This window comes from Bombus affinis, chromosome 4, assembly GCF_024516045.1.
Source record: "Bombus affinis isolate iyBomAffi1 chromosome 4, iyBomAffi1.2, whole genome shotgun sequence".
NCBI classification, from domain to species: domain Eukaryota; kingdom Metazoa; phylum Arthropoda; class Insecta; order Hymenoptera; family Apidae; genus Bombus; species Bombus affinis.
This window is the reverse complement of record NC_066347.1, coordinates 16,768,090-16,783,380: the sequence shown is the minus strand read 5'-3', so window position 1 is coordinate 16,783,380 and position 15,291 is coordinate 16,768,090. Positions and strand designations below refer to the sequence as shown.

The following is a 15,291-nucleotide window of genomic DNA, read 5'->3' as shown; positions in this document are numbered from 1 at the left end:
TTTACATACCACTTCTTTGGTCGTATTCATAAAAATCCAGTCTACTTATAATATACGTACGTAATCAGACGAAAATTCTAACATAACACGCAATATGTTTCTCTTTTTCAGGTATGTATACCTGATTCCACATATAATCGGATTAACTTTACTCGTGATCGCACCACGTCTTCCGAAAATTCCGTCGCACAAGAAAGTAACTGAAAAGGAATCGAAAACTTCTCAGGAATTAATCAACGGAACTGCGCGTAAATCCATGTGAATTTTCGATGTGGCCAAAAAAAAAAAAAAAAAAAAAAAAAAACTGACGATCACACAAGAGATACATATTTTTTATGAATGTTTTAATATACCTATAAATATTATGTATATATTATATATACACGCACATATATACGTACAATATTTATTGTTACGACATGTTACTGGTACAAATTCTATGTCGAGCGTGTGAAAAGTATATTTGTTTTATATAACGTGAATGAGTAATCATATATTTATATCAATGCCCAGTGCATATGCTGAGAAGTTGGCACCTAGCTGTTTCGCAGTTTTACCGGAAAACAGACGACATCGCGGGTGATATAGTAAATAATATTTAATCGATAATCTTCTGTAATATTATCATGTTTCTTATTCTTTTTCCCTCTGCAATGTTTATCGAAAGAATGGTTGACAGATTATGACGTTCCAATAGAACACAGATATGATTTTAATTCTAAGCGATTACTAGTAATTTTTGCAGTTTTATACATTTAGCGTGCGTAATGATACGATGATTGTAAACGAACTACTAGGGAATATAATCTCTAGTTTATACAAACGCGCTTCGATTTATCCAAAACACCCAGTTTTACTCAGGATGCTAGAATATGCGTAAGATATTCTTTGGCGTTCGTCCGCATTGACGATTCTACGAAAAATGCTCGAGTACCCTACGACTTTCGCAGTCGCGAAATTAGTACGCGATGCAGCGAGGGAGAAGACTTAATCTACAGCACCCTCAAGCGTCTTTGCTATTTATTCACATAATTAATTTCAAACTAAATTCATAAGTTTATTTATGAAACGTTACCTCCGAACATCTTTATTGATATTAATAACAAGTGTCGAGATAAAATCCAATTACAAACAAGTTATACGATGCTCAACTGCTAAGATGTGAATGTTACGTAAGTATGAAACCACATTTATAATGTAAATTTATTAAATTTACAAACATCTTTCTCGATTGTTCCACCGTTTTGATTACGTTAAATAGATCAAACCCTAACTTCTGTTCTTTTGTAACAACTTCTAATACATACCGGTAATTAACCATAGACAAACCCAATTAACCATAGATTTTTTAGGAAAATCATAAAAGTGCGATATTATGTATAAGTTTTATTAAGACCACTATCGGTTAATTATAAATTTTATACGAAAGATAAGATGCAAATATACCGACACAGTAGCCGGGTGAAATCTGATTAATGACGTTATCATTGCGCCCCACGTGCCTGCGTATCCTCAGATAACTATAGCCATAATTCGAATGTTCACTAACGTTTTGCGCGAGTATTTTCATTCGTCGCCTAATGGAATATCGTCCTTATAATCGGGTAAAGGGAAGCACCGAAACTGACTGCACTCCCGAAGCCCTATTACACACGGGGTGGCAGCGGCCACTTAGCTAGCAAAATCGTCAGTGCGATCATCGCGAGCGATCCGCGACGATCTCACGATCGTGAGCTCCGATACAGATTCTCGAGTAGCGTCCTCTTAATCCAAGAAAGCATGGTAAAATTTCTGTTAATTGTTCGAATCGTGGATGTGCAAAGGACAGTGAAACATTATGGATTCGAGTTTTAAAAGGCCAAAAAGAAAAATAATTGAAATGGAGAGGATTCGTGTGGTATAAAGGATCTAATGTGCTCATAAAGAAAAGAATGTTAAAAAAAACGCTGAATAAGCAAAAATTGAACTAAGTGGTGATCTTTATACGTTGTGGATCTTTTTGGAGATAAATGTTTGACCTTTGCACAACCAGGAATATAGTGTTTTCTTAAATGATTTAATTTGCCGGGGAGACATCGCTCGTTCGATCACTGGAGAAATTGTTATGAAATTATTTCGTTTTCATTGTATAAGATTCTAAGTACCAGGTTTCATTTCTGGTTGTTAATGGAGAAATGTATGTGCTTTTGTAGACTACTAGAAAGTAATCGAAGAACGTTTGAATTCTGGCATGAACCGATAATTATAAACATGTAGGCACTCACGCTTTGAAAAGAAAGTACAATGGCATAAAATAAATCCAATTTCTTAAAATATGTTCATCTTGTCAAACTTCATTAAAATCCGATCCAAATTTATTTTTCGCTATCGTAACTAGTTGCTTATTAACTCGCTCACAAAAGTCAATATCCTTGCTGCTATATCAGAGTAATTATATTTGAATTTCAATGATTTTTATATTAAAAAATACGCGAGAAATTTACAGTTACATTTACTTGCTTTACTTCTATTTCAATCTTTGATCTTATGTGTTTATATTTTATAGTACTCGTTGAATCTGCACTTGCCAAAGCTCAATGAATAGGGTAACGGACTTTCGTTCGAAGAAATAAAAATATTTCAAATGCTCGATAAAAATGAAAAATGTAGTTTAAACGGACGTTAAAACAATGATAGAAAATACGCGAATTTCTTTTAAGTTTCATTTACGTTAGTATAGATATGCATAGAAAATGTACGACATAAACCACGTGCAGCTACGTTAAGAGGATTATGTTGTAGTATCTAATAATTGGCTTGTTTGCGAAAAACTGCTTAAAGTTCGATTATCTATGACGAAAATGCAGTAATCGGAGAAACTCGTCATCGTGGAATTATATTATTTAACGAGATAACTTTCTGGAGTCGACACCTATTAAATACAATATAATAGAATGAAATATAAATAGAAGGAACGTCACACTGTCACGTGTCGCAGTTTAGTATAACTTTGCCAGTATGTTTTACAAATAGAAATAAAACTAAAATCTACAAAAGTTAGCCTTAGGTACTTTCTGTAGCCACTGCATACGCATATTTAAACATAAATATTTAACCCGAGTCATCAAATCTGAGACATTTCTACTCTTTCTACCTCAAAGCTCCAGAGTCCACGAGCATTCGAATCGTTAAACCTATTTTTAATTAAACATTTCGAAAATTTACCGAACTATACGCAGCTAAGGAGAAAAGTTTCACAATTATCGAAATCAACGAGACGGTAAAGTAAAAAATGGGTTTACAGCATTTGGCAACGATGGTGAAAGTGGGTTATGCTCTGATGATATTTACCCTGTTGATGATGATGTGGGCGTCCCTGGTTCGGATGCACGAGCTTCCGGTCCAATATCCACCGTGTTTCTTCAACCCTCTTTGCACCTGTTCGAAAGCCATCCCGGATTTGGGTATCGTCACCTGTTACAACGTGCCGATGCCGCGGATACCTCAGCCGATAAATTCCTCCAAAGTGTTCATGCTGCAGTTGGAGAACAACGGACTGATGTTTCTTCAGCCACAGTTTCTTATGAACACAGGTAAGGAGGAATTTATAAACGACGATGGCGTACAAATTAAAGTTATAAGAGACCGTATTATTAAAAGATTTTGAAGAAAGAGAACATTTCATATAAGTAACGTTTAACAAAGAATAATTTTTTATAACATTGAATAAACGATAATTTCTCATATAAAACTTTCGATATGCAATAATAAAGAGGAAGGGTCGAAATATTCGAGATTCTCACGATTTCGGTTCTTACAACTTTCAAATATTCTGTATATTGTTGCGAGATGGTCACTGTTTTCCAACGACCAATCGACATTTCGAGCTTCTAAGAAAAATTAAAAGAATGCCAAGACCAAATAAAATATTCGCTAATGTAAAAAAGAAATGATTCTTCTTCCTATACGCAAACTCAGAAAATAGTAATATCCCGTGGAAAAATAAAATGCCAAGTAATTTTCTCACATCGTTAATATTAACTCGCTTATGTATGCTAGAATGCGCTTAAAAGGGGATTTCGAAGAGATCGTTGATCAAGGGAAGAATGAAATAGGGGTTGAGGGGCAATGACCGTATGTCACGAATAATTCCTTGCATCATCGATTACGTTACGTTACATATACATATATATATATATACATAGGATGCGTGGCAGTTCAGTTTCACATGAAAGTCATTCCTCTACCTCTCAGGTCTGTACAATCTACGGATCAAACATAATCCCCTGGCCGACATCCCGGACGAAGCTTTCCTAGGGCTTGAGAGATCGTTATGGGAGCTCGAATTACCCTACAATCGCCTAGAGAAGGTTCCCAGCAGGTCATTCAGACATTTGCAGAAATTGCAATTTCTCGATCTGACAGGTATCTTTGGAATTTTCTTTAACGTAGTAGAATTCCCATTATCCGAACTTGTCGGGAAATGCGCGATTCATATAATTGAACTTGACAAATTTCTATTATAAATTATCTATTACTTTTTGTTCGTAGAAAATATAATAGTTCAAATAAGTAAATTTAATCGACAGCTATTGGTTTCATTAGGCAGGAAGTAAAATTCTGCTCCAATAAAGGAGAGAAGTTCGTAACAGTTTAATTTTATCGCATACTTATTGTCATCTTGAAAAATTAGCTGATAACCTGGTTTGATAAAGCACTCCAGTTTTGATGTATCATCGAATCACTAAGGAACGGTTCATTAGTAGATAACATAATCGTAACAAGCACTTTGTGTATATTGATGTTTTAAAATGTGAAAGATTATTGTCATCATGCTTGAAATCAAAAGTGAAATTAAGTGGATGTAGGATGAATTACATGGATATAAGATTGCATTATAAAAATCAGATGTTGAGATTTCTGATTCACGATCAGAAATGTGAAAGAAAGAAAAGTAAAAGGGACGAATGAATTAATAGTACAAATTGTATTAGTTTCGTAGCTTAATTAAATCAAACTCAAAGATTGTTCTTGATCCTAAATAAAATCCTCTGTTGTCTCGTCATAAGTCTATCTAAGAAGAGTAACGACTTCTACCTAAAATTATTTCTCTTTCAAATTTTAACATATAATTCTTAATATCACTGTATACTTAATAATATTATTCTAATATAATTCTTAATTACGTATTAATTACTAAAACATCGTATCATACATTTGGAAAGAAAGAATTCTGAAAACCAAGTAATAGCTACACCACTTGCTCTGCAGGTAACAAAATATCAAAGATCACGCCGGACAATTGGCGCGGTCTCGAGAATTCTTTGCAAAAACTGCGATTGGGACGAAACGCGATCGACAAACTTCCGGCGGATGCATTCGCGGGCCTCACTTACTTGGACATGCTCGATTTACGCGAAAATAATCTGAAAGAGATCGATCCTTCCGTGTTCAGAGATGGCATGGCACATCTGATATATCTGTACCTGAATGGAAATCAATTGACCCATATTCCCTATGCGCAATTGTCGTCTCTGAAGCGTATGAAGGTGTTGGATCTTAGCTACAACAGAATATCGAAGATGTTAAACCAGCAACAGGAGCCGGAAATCAGAGGCCTGCAGTTGTCTCTGGATATACTGCGATTGGATTATAATCAAATCGAAACTCTGATGTCTGGTGATTTCCAGCATTTCCATAAAGTTAACCGAACTTATCTCGATGGTAATCCTTTAACTATGGTACAGGTAAGATTTGTCAAATATTATAATTTATATTCGCCTTATAAATATTATAATTAAAATAATTGGCCAAAAATGTTTCTCGGATACAAAAATCAGTCATTTTTTAAATCTGAATTTTTGAACGTTTGTATTACGTTTACAGAAATTAAAATCCTTGACAAAATAAAGAAATCACGATACTTGATATTCGCATAATTTTTTATGATTTATTATCGATTCGCTGGAATGCCAAATGATAGAAGTTTCGCTCGTAATAAATATTAATACAATTTAATACGTATGTTACGCAGTGTAATGAAACGTTCAGGGTTAGGAGAAAATATTAAACTATGTGTTTTAGGAGGGTACGTTCAGGGATTCGAGAATACGGGAACTTTATTTCAGCGATTGCGATCTAATGGAGGTGAATTCTCCTGATTTGGCTGGCTTGGAGACATCTCTAGAATTATTGGATCTGTCCGGCAATAATATCACTTCTCTCTCGAGTCCTATCTTCCAAGAATACGATTTTTTACGTACTTTGATTTTCCGCGAGAACAAGATTCAAACGTTTTCGCCAGGTAAGATGAAAGACGATAACGTTGTGTCTATCGCAGAATTTCCTAAATCTGACATTTATTAGTTCCATCGATTTTCCAATTTCATTTCAAAGATTTAAAAAAATCCTGTCTCATCAAATATGATTATTTCCTTTCCTTTCTTGCCCTTTTTTACAAGAATCTGAAGTTTCGAATTTCAATGTCTCATCGAATTCGAACGTATTGGCCACTTTTTAAATTGATAGCTTACGTTAATCGACATCTTATCGTACATGTTATTAGCCGAAGTATTCAATGGTTTCCAATATTCCCTGTACAATCTGGACTTGAGCGGCAGAGAAAACAGCGTGGTGTCCCTTCAGGATTTACGACAAATGCGGAACATGCGGTTCCTTTCAATCTCGCGAATGCCACAATCAACGTTATCGTCGGACGATTTTATGGAATACGGGATGGACATCAAGGAACTTCGTATAGTCCAAAGCAACCTGAATACCATCAAGGCTCATGCTTTCATGCACGTTCGCGGAATCAAGTATTTGGACTTCTCGGAGAACTCGATATCCTCGATAGAAGACGAAGCTTTCTCCGAGGTAATTTCAACGTTAAACGTTCGTAATAATCTTAATGCTTTGACGTAAAATATTTTTTATCGAGGTCGTAGAATTTCAGAAAGATAAAATATATATGATAATCACAGTGAAATTCTCCTCTAGACAGGTTTTATTCGTTTCGCGTATTTCCAAGTAAATCATAGAGGTCGTAGAATTTCAGTGAGATAAAATACGGACACGTCTCATTTAATTTTAATTCAACGATCAAAAGAAACTCAAGAGAACTTAGAAACTTAAAAATTCTCTTTCCTTTTTTGTTCTTTTTTTACAAAAATCTGAAGTTTCGTTGTATCTATCAATGGTCGTATCATTGTCATAAAAATTGGAAGATTGTTATACTGTATTTTCTATAACAACGTTCTTTCTGTTTCTTACTATTTCGTTTATCAAGCGAGCAACCATACAAAATCGTAATACATTTGATCAATGAGAATCAGCAATCTACCGTAATATGTTAATTAAACTAGATTCGAACCGCATTCCCGATTCACCGAAGGCCTTGATAGCCGCAGATAATTCCAATAAAACAGGCTTCTGTAAAGATCCATCGTCGCGGCGAGTACTTGACCTATTCACGAACATACACGGTGGAACTTAGACTTTAGCATTAACTGAAATTTCGCAAAGTAAATTTGCCTATCTCAAGTATCGTTCTATTGACTTACGTAAACTTTTATTACTACAACGAAAGATCGTAGGTACCGAAAAGGATCACTAAATTTCTATTATACGAACAATTTGCCTCTCAACAGTTTGGATAAATAAAATGCTCCGGTACGTAGAAAAGACGGAAGAAAATTCTTTTCTTGCTTCTTCGACGAAGCTAAATGAGCACGTAGAATGATAAAATATAATCATTTGATACAATTTTATACAACGACTCGCAGCAGAACAGGAGAATTCGGATACTGACGAATATTTTATTCGAAGAATATCAAAGGAAAAATATTGTCCCCTCAGATCATAATCCATTGCGCGATGAAATTCTACTAATTGCGAAGGAATTTGGAAAGAAATTTTCATGCAAATAAAATAATTCTTCGTCAGGTTGGACATTCGCTTCTAACGTTGAGGATGTCTCACGGTTTCTCTTCCTCCGTTTCTGAAGTGCCAAACGCGCCATTTAAGTTTCTGACGAACCTGCAGCACCTTGATTTTAGCAACAACAAAATTAAATCACTGCCAGATACGTCTTTCCATTTTTTGAAGAGGATCAAACGAATAGAATTGCAGGACAACGAAATCGATAATATCAGGAAAGGAACGTTTCAGGTAGGAATTGTACAATTTTTCTAATCGCGTGTTTCATTTCAACCTGCTTCGTCTACTTTCATTTTGAATTAATTCAGGGCGATATACATTCGTACCTGGAAGAGGTGAATTTCTCCTTCAACATGATCAAAACGATTCTAACCCACACGTTCGTCGACCTACCAAAATTAACGATGATAAATTTAGAGGACAACGCTATAGATAGAATCGAGAGGCGGGCGTTCATGAACATGAAGCTGTTGAAATATATCAACCTAAGGGGTAACAAGATAAAAGATATCACGGACGAAGCCTTCCAGGTAACATGAACATTATATTTGCCGTATCTAATTCATAATCCTATCGTATAATATGTTTTCAGACGATTAATTGAAAGCCTGTTAGAATATAAAATTTCCTTGACACTTAATTCATCATATCTACTAATTATTAATTTATTCATTTCATTAATAAATCATATTTATTAATTTCATACGTCGCTATCAGTTTTATACTCGACCTATTAATTCTCCTTTCCTTCCAATTATCGACAAGAATATGTAGACGTTAATTGTACGATTAATATTGATTTTCAGTTTAAAATACGATCTATCTGTGTCTTAATTTTGTCGTGTGATTTTATTTACGACCATCCATTAAGACCGCTCGTTCTAGCGTTAAATATTCTTAAACAGACACGTTGAAGGATGAAGAAAGATAAAAAAGTTTCGGATCAAAAAAAGTTTCGTGACATTTGTCTTCGTAGTCTCGGAGAATTTTTCAATTTAATGAAAATCATAATTTATATTTAAGAATCTGCCAGATTTGGAGTTCCTTGACTTCGCTTACAACGACCTAGCCGAATTCGACTTTGCCTCGTTCGATCAAGTGGGAACTTTGTCCTCGTTCAAAGTCAACGCCAGCCACAATGAAATCCCGAAATTATGGATCAACAGCACTACGTTTACACCGCCGACCACCAGTAAGTCCATCGTGCAAATCTTTTGACCACCCTTAAACAGATCTCTTTAATCTTGCTGAAGGAAAATCGATGAAACCCGGTTACAAATCGGCAGATGCTACCTCTAATTTCTCTGCGACTGTTTTGCATAACGTAACATCCTCGAACTCTTTTTACCACGAGACCAGACCTGATCGTACGAGCTCGGAAATCGGATATTTAATATCAGAGATTCGTTGAAGTACGAATAACGATCGCTGGGTCGTTAAAAGTTTTAAATATTTATTAATATTATTAAATATTTAAATATTAAATATTAAAAATTTCTGCTAAAAGACGAGCTCGGTAAATTAACAATTCGTTTCTTAAGTCTGTGTGAAGGCCATCACACGGTTTGCTACAAAGTTGCCAAACTGATAATCGTAGACATTTCAATTGCTCCGTTTATGATTATGCGAATACCAGAAAAATATCTGTATACTTTCTCTTGAATATGTAATAAATAGAATTGGGAATTCTATTGGAAGAATTAGGAATCACGATGTTGCCAAGAACGATCCCATTGCCTCTGCTAAATTGTTTCTCGCGCTCGTCTCGAGACATTATTTATTATTAACACGCATCAACAATTCGATTTCTAATCCTCGATACGTTCAGTGCTCGATTAGACGTTCGTTCCTCGCGTTATTCGCTAAGGAATGGCTTTCGTGTTAAGTTTATGTCACAGGCTTACCGTTACGTCGTAAAAAGTTTAAAATACGCGCAGAATGATTTATGTTTCACCGAACTCTCAAGGAACTTGGTTTTTCAAGGCGACTCGTGCCGTCGAATCGACCTCGTTAAACGTTAAGAATATTCGAGAATATATCTAAAATTCGAGATATACACAACGAACTTGCCTGTAACATTAATCGTTCCTTGTTCTCAACTCTGATTTTATTTCGTCGCGTTGTAGTTGGCGGGACGATTCAATCGAACATCAAGGTCCTCGACCTCAGCTACAACAACGTATCCGACATAATGAAGTACTACTTCAAACCAGTCGAATACTCCTTGACGCATCTGTATTTATCTCACAATCAACTGAGCAACGTGACCCAAGGTGTCTTTGGAAATATGCCGCACCTACAGTGGCTAGACCTGAGCCACAACGAGCTGATGGAAATCGACTTCGACTGCTTCAGAAACACGAGGAACATCCAAGTGCTTCTGCTCTCTTGGAACAATATCATGGACATACCGGCAGAGGCGCTCAGACCGCTGAAGAAACTGAGAATCGTCGATCTTTCTCATAACAAACTGAGATCGCTACCAGACAATATGTTTTCAGACGCCAATATCGAAAGTTTGGATTTGTCTCACAATCAGTTCATGAGGCTGCCGATAAAGACCATGTCCATCTCAGCTGCGGCCAGTTTATCCATGTTGGACCTGTCTTGGAACACCTTGTCGGGCATTCACACGACAGACGCGATATTTAGATTGCGAGTTAGTTGCGCGCATTTTATAAATAAATTTGAATTTATTAGACTAACGACGAGGAAAATTCGCGTGTACTTTGGAATTAACGCGCGATCGAACGATACGCGAAACGCCAGGACACGAGTGGAATTTTACAACGAAATAAGACCTATACTACAAATTGTTATACTACGTCGCGGAAAAGTATCGTTCACGCTGAAAATTTAATTTTCTAATTCCTTAAAATTTAATACTTCTTCTGTTCCAACTAATTGGCTTGGTCGAGTAGGCAGTCAGAAATTTGTTGGTTCAAATTACAATCGAGAAGGATATTTTTAAGACATACAATTACAAACTGATTGTAAATCGATTTTAATGCTTCCTCAACGATTTTAAATGAAATTTCACCATATTTATATACCTCCCCTAATTCATAATCGGTAAAGATTCACAAAAAAAAAAAAAATTTAATCGTTAGATTCCACTTTTAAAAAATACGAGATATTATTCGAAAAGAATCGTATCTCGCGCGAAAAGGAAATATTATAAATTCTATGGGAACGAAACGAAAATTCAAACTTCTGTTCCTTTTCAGAGCCTAACGTGGCTAGATCTGTCCTACAATCGATTAGTCAGACTCGATGATGGTGTGTTCTCCGATCTGCCCTATTTAACTCATCTCGATTTGAGTCACAACAAACAACTGCTTCTGGAATCACGCGGAAGAACGTTCCACGGTTTAGAGGACTCGCTTTTGTATCTTGATCTAAGCAATATCTCGCTCTTAAGCGTACGTAATATCTCTAAATGCGTGTAGTATGGAACGATTCGTACGAAGGAACGTTTATTTCATTGTATCTGTATCGTTTAAAGGTGCCAGAATTGCCACTGCGACGATTACAAACGTTGTATCTGGCTCACAATGAGTTGGCATCGATACCAGCGGAAATGGCATCGAATTTAACGTCCCTTCATTACTTGGACCTAAGTGCCAACGATCTGACAGTTGTGCCACTGATCACGCACACCCTACCTGAATTGAAAACTTTCAATATAGCGGATAATCCGATCACGGCCGTTAGCAATACTAGTTTCTTAGGTATCGCGGACAGTCTCGAGGAACTGGACATACGAAGACTGTCTTTGATGACTTTCGAGGTAAGTTTCCAGTTGAGAGATAAAATTTCGAGACAGTCGTACCATGAAGTTATCACTGACCGATCATTTTTATTCTCCAATAATATCTATATACGATAATTAATTACAGAAAGATAATTTACACGTGCACCGACCGATTTTGTTACGAAAACGTTCACTCGAACTATCGTTATTTTGTTACAACTGTATAATTCTGCTCGGTTATATTGCAGATTTGTATGCATTTATGATAATATTAAACAGGCAAAAATGCACAGAATGCCAATATGTGTATACAAGATATTCAGAGTAGAGTTCTTGTTTTAACATTTATTAGGCGAATGAAATTTCTAAGTTTCGTTCGCTTTATTTGTTTTAATTACGTTTATAAAAATACGAATTTCCACGATTATTCTTAGTTTCATTATAAGCAATTAGCCTATATATACCTACGTACCTACATACTCAGGATTCTACAAAATACTATCAAACGAGTATAAAAATTGTGAAATTGTCGTACGCGAGTTGCATACACGTGTCAGTTTATTCTTTCTTTTTGCTTAAAATACTTTACAGATTTTTATACTAAAATTACTATTTTCCCTGTCGAAATTAAAACGTTTCCCGGTTTGCAGAGCGGAGCACTATGCAAAGCTACAAAACTCCGCAAGTTATATATAACTGCTTACAACGGCGTGAAGAATTTCAACTTCCCCAACATTCTTGAGTACAACAACGGCTTAAGGCATCTGGTGATCGATGTACGTGTAAAATTCTACTATCGTAAATATTGTCTTTTCACAAAATGTTTCCACCAAGTCGGAGACAGTCAAACATAAATAGAGAAGGTATATATATATTTATATCTAGAAATTTTCTTTATAGGTACAGAATGACACGAACTTGGAGAAAGAAATGAAAGGAAAATTCCCCAACAAACTGTTCAATATAACGTTGACTGGTCGAGCATTGAAGGAAATAAACCCAGATATATTGCGAGTATGTATTTCTAATAAACTTTCTTTTACAGAAAATTCTCCGTCAAGATCTATACGTAATGCGCCTTATGGTGTCTTACGGAAATGTTTGATCGTATCGAATCCTCAACTTGATATTGCGTAAACTGAATTTGCGAGAAGCAAAACGAAATTACCCTTTGATCATCAGGTTTGGGACTAACAGAGGTCAATATCATTTCACTCGCAACTCGACGCTTCCTACTTATTTTGCTGTAAAATAATATAGCGTCCATATAGAATAACAAAGTTGCTCTGGAAATCTCCGAAACTCCTTCGCCCATAGAAAACATATTCCCATCGTATAACGCGTTCCTCCAGACTATGTAACTTTCTTATAAAAACTATTTCAATACCAGGTATACCCTGCAAGCGGTTCGAGCTGATCGAGTCAACCGAGACACGCTGTACTTTAAGGAAACTCATTTGTAGAAATACTTGTAAATGCTAGAAATTCTTAAGGAAATTGCAAATTTATCGAATGAACGAACAGAGTGGCGTGTCGCATTTATTTCAGGGCATAAGAAATCCGCACTTGCACTTCGGCATGTACAACACGAGCGTGAGCACGGTGCCCAAGCAAATGTTTGAAAACGCGGAATGGGTAAGAAACGTGACGATTCATCTTCGTCACAACGACGCGCGAACTCTTCACAATCCGTCTAACGGGTACAAGCCAGGCGTGCCAGGGAAACGATTTCTATTGAAACTCACGGTGAGGGGAAGCTATTTCACCTGCGACTGCGACATCGGGTGAGTCGATAAACCCGTTTTTATTTTGCATCTTCTATTCAAAAAACCGGAAACGACGCGTCGGCTGTGATATTTCAGTTTTCTTTTCGAATCTTCATTGACGCCCGTACGGGTTTTACTTTGAGGCTTCCAATTGTTTTTCCCGCTATTCGTTCTTAATTAAAAGTCGCTGAAGAACAGACGCGTTCCTTCAGATGGATGGAATCCTGGCAGAGGAAGCACAGACAATACCAAGAAGACCGCTGCACTACCTACAGCGAGTTCAAGAACTTCGAAAGAGACGAAGAAGACGACGAGTTCGATTGTTGGGACAACGATTGGGACGACGATCTTCGGGAAACATTTTGCCTGAACAAAAATAACGTGTCGGTGCTGGACGCGTTAAAGAGCGATCTGGAATGTGGATGGGGTGCCGCGAGTTACATTCACGCGCCCCGTCATCTCCTTCTTTTCTTTTGCGTTATTTTCCCAGCACTCGTCTATTAGAGATTTTACCCTTCGAACGTGTACCTCCGTTTTATGCGTTTAAAAATCATTCACCGTTCCTTTCCCCGCGACGTGCAACGATTTAAAGCGCGAACACGCCACGTATCGTTTATCAAAATATTTCTATTTTACTCGAGAGGAATACACGCGTCGTGCACGCGATGACACGTTTCGTTTGTCTCGTCTTATGTAGCGCCTGCTTATGCAAACGGACAGCGATGATGGGAATAGGTATAATGCGACGTTCCCCTGTGTATACTATCAATAAGTTGATTTTGACGATCATGATTTATGTATATTTACGGAACACATCAACGCAACAAGTACATACTCGGATCTATGGCAGTGGTAGTTTCTTTTATCAACGTCGATGATAATTATTCGTTCGACCACACGTACGTGTTTCATCGCATTCGCGATACCTGCCTGTGTTTATGATTCGGTTGCGTTCAGCGTTCGTTCGATAGAACTAGATTTTATATGAAAAGTTATTGTAAAGCTGATTTCTTCGAGTGCTTTCGAAATAATCTGCATCGAGTTTGCACTTTGATCGGATGCGTCAGTGGGAGAGAAACTCTTGCACATCCACTCGTTTCTTTGCCTAAAGCAGCACGCTTCGAATCAATGAGACTGCCGTCGGATCAATTGTTCAGATACTCGTACAAAGTGACCAATTAAGGACCGAACGTGTACCAGAAAGATTCTCGATACGTTTTCTTCTTTCGATTTGTAACACGTATCCGTCGCGTTGATAGGAATTGAAGTTTCATTCTCTGCATCGTAGCAGTTAGCTGTCTGCTTGCGATCGTTGTGTAAGAAATCACGCGATTGCAGGGTCTTCTTTTCGTCTTTCTCGCGCTACGTCATTGTCGAGCTAAGAACCTGTAAATAAATCCAGGCTAACGCTCTTTCTTCTACGCTATTCGAAGGAAGAGATTGAAATTTACGAGATGGAATCTTCTTCCGTTTGTGAGAAGGAAAATCAGGATCGAGGGGCAATTACGCGTTTTAAATTGAAAAAGCTTATTCGTTTTCTGTGTTTTCTAACAAAAGGGAAGAATTTTAACTTGTACTTGGATCTTAGTTCGACGGAAGCAGTATAGATTTTAATAGTTTTAGTTAATTACACATTCAGATTGTCATACATTCAAAACAAAAAGAAAAGAAAAGAAAAATTCACTCAGTAAGTAACTCAATAGCGAAGATTTTATATATTATGCGTTTAACGAACGAAAAAAAAAAAAAAAAAACTAATTCGCTTTCAATATGTGCTGTCGACACGTTTCTTTTTTTAATAAAATCGCACTGTATACTATGATATACGTTTTTATTATTGTTTGTGATATTGCA

General features: G+C 36.6%; 2 protein-coding genes across 3 annotated transcripts in view; both read left to right on the top strand.

The window, feature by feature from the left end:
• The window catches only part of LOC126915505 (lysophospholipid acyltransferase 6), a 32,618-nt gene extending 30,303 nt beyond the window's left edge, over positions 1 to 2,315 (top strand). For both annotated transcript variants that reach the window (XM_050720223.1, XM_050720222.1), the window contains one exon: positions 112 to 2,315. In XM_050720223.1, the coding sequence (XP_050576180.1) occupies positions 112 to 262 (151 nt within the window). In that variant the 3' untranslated portion in view covers positions 263 to 2,315. The remainder of the gene's footprint in view (positions 1 to 111) is intronic.
• LOC126915497 (chaoptin) lies at positions 1,652 to 15,259 on the top strand. The gene is made up of 16 exons (XM_050720205.1): positions 1,652 to 1,782; positions 3,284 to 3,572; positions 4,234 to 4,404; positions 5,251 to 5,726; positions 6,064 to 6,283; positions 6,545 to 6,855; positions 7,924 to 8,148; positions 8,226 to 8,447; positions 8,941 to 9,109; positions 10,044 to 10,576; positions 11,145 to 11,339; positions 11,423 to 11,707; positions 12,322 to 12,447; positions 12,572 to 12,685; positions 13,220 to 13,455; positions 13,650 to 15,259. Exons 1-16 carry the CDS (start codon positions 1,780 to 1,782, stop codon positions 13,939 to 13,941), a joined length of 3,867 nt encoding a protein of 1,288 aa, XP_050576162.1. The 5' UTR covers positions 1,652 to 1,779; the 3' UTR covers positions 13,942 to 15,259.
• Positions 15,260 to 15,291: the final 32 nt, after the last annotated feature.

What these genes read in the sequence shown, in the direction of transcription:
- LOC126915497 (XM_050720205.1), top strand. An exon ending in ATCCTTTAACTATGGTACAG is followed by an intron (nt 5,727 to 6,063) that starts GTAAGATTTGTC and finishes TATGTGTTTTAG; the next exon opens with GAGGGTACGTTCAGGGATTC. An exon ending in TGTCTTTGATGACTTTCGAG is followed by an intron (nt 11,708 to 12,321) that starts GTAAGTTTCCAG and finishes CCCGGTTTGCAG; the next exon opens with AGCGGAGCACTATGCAAAGC.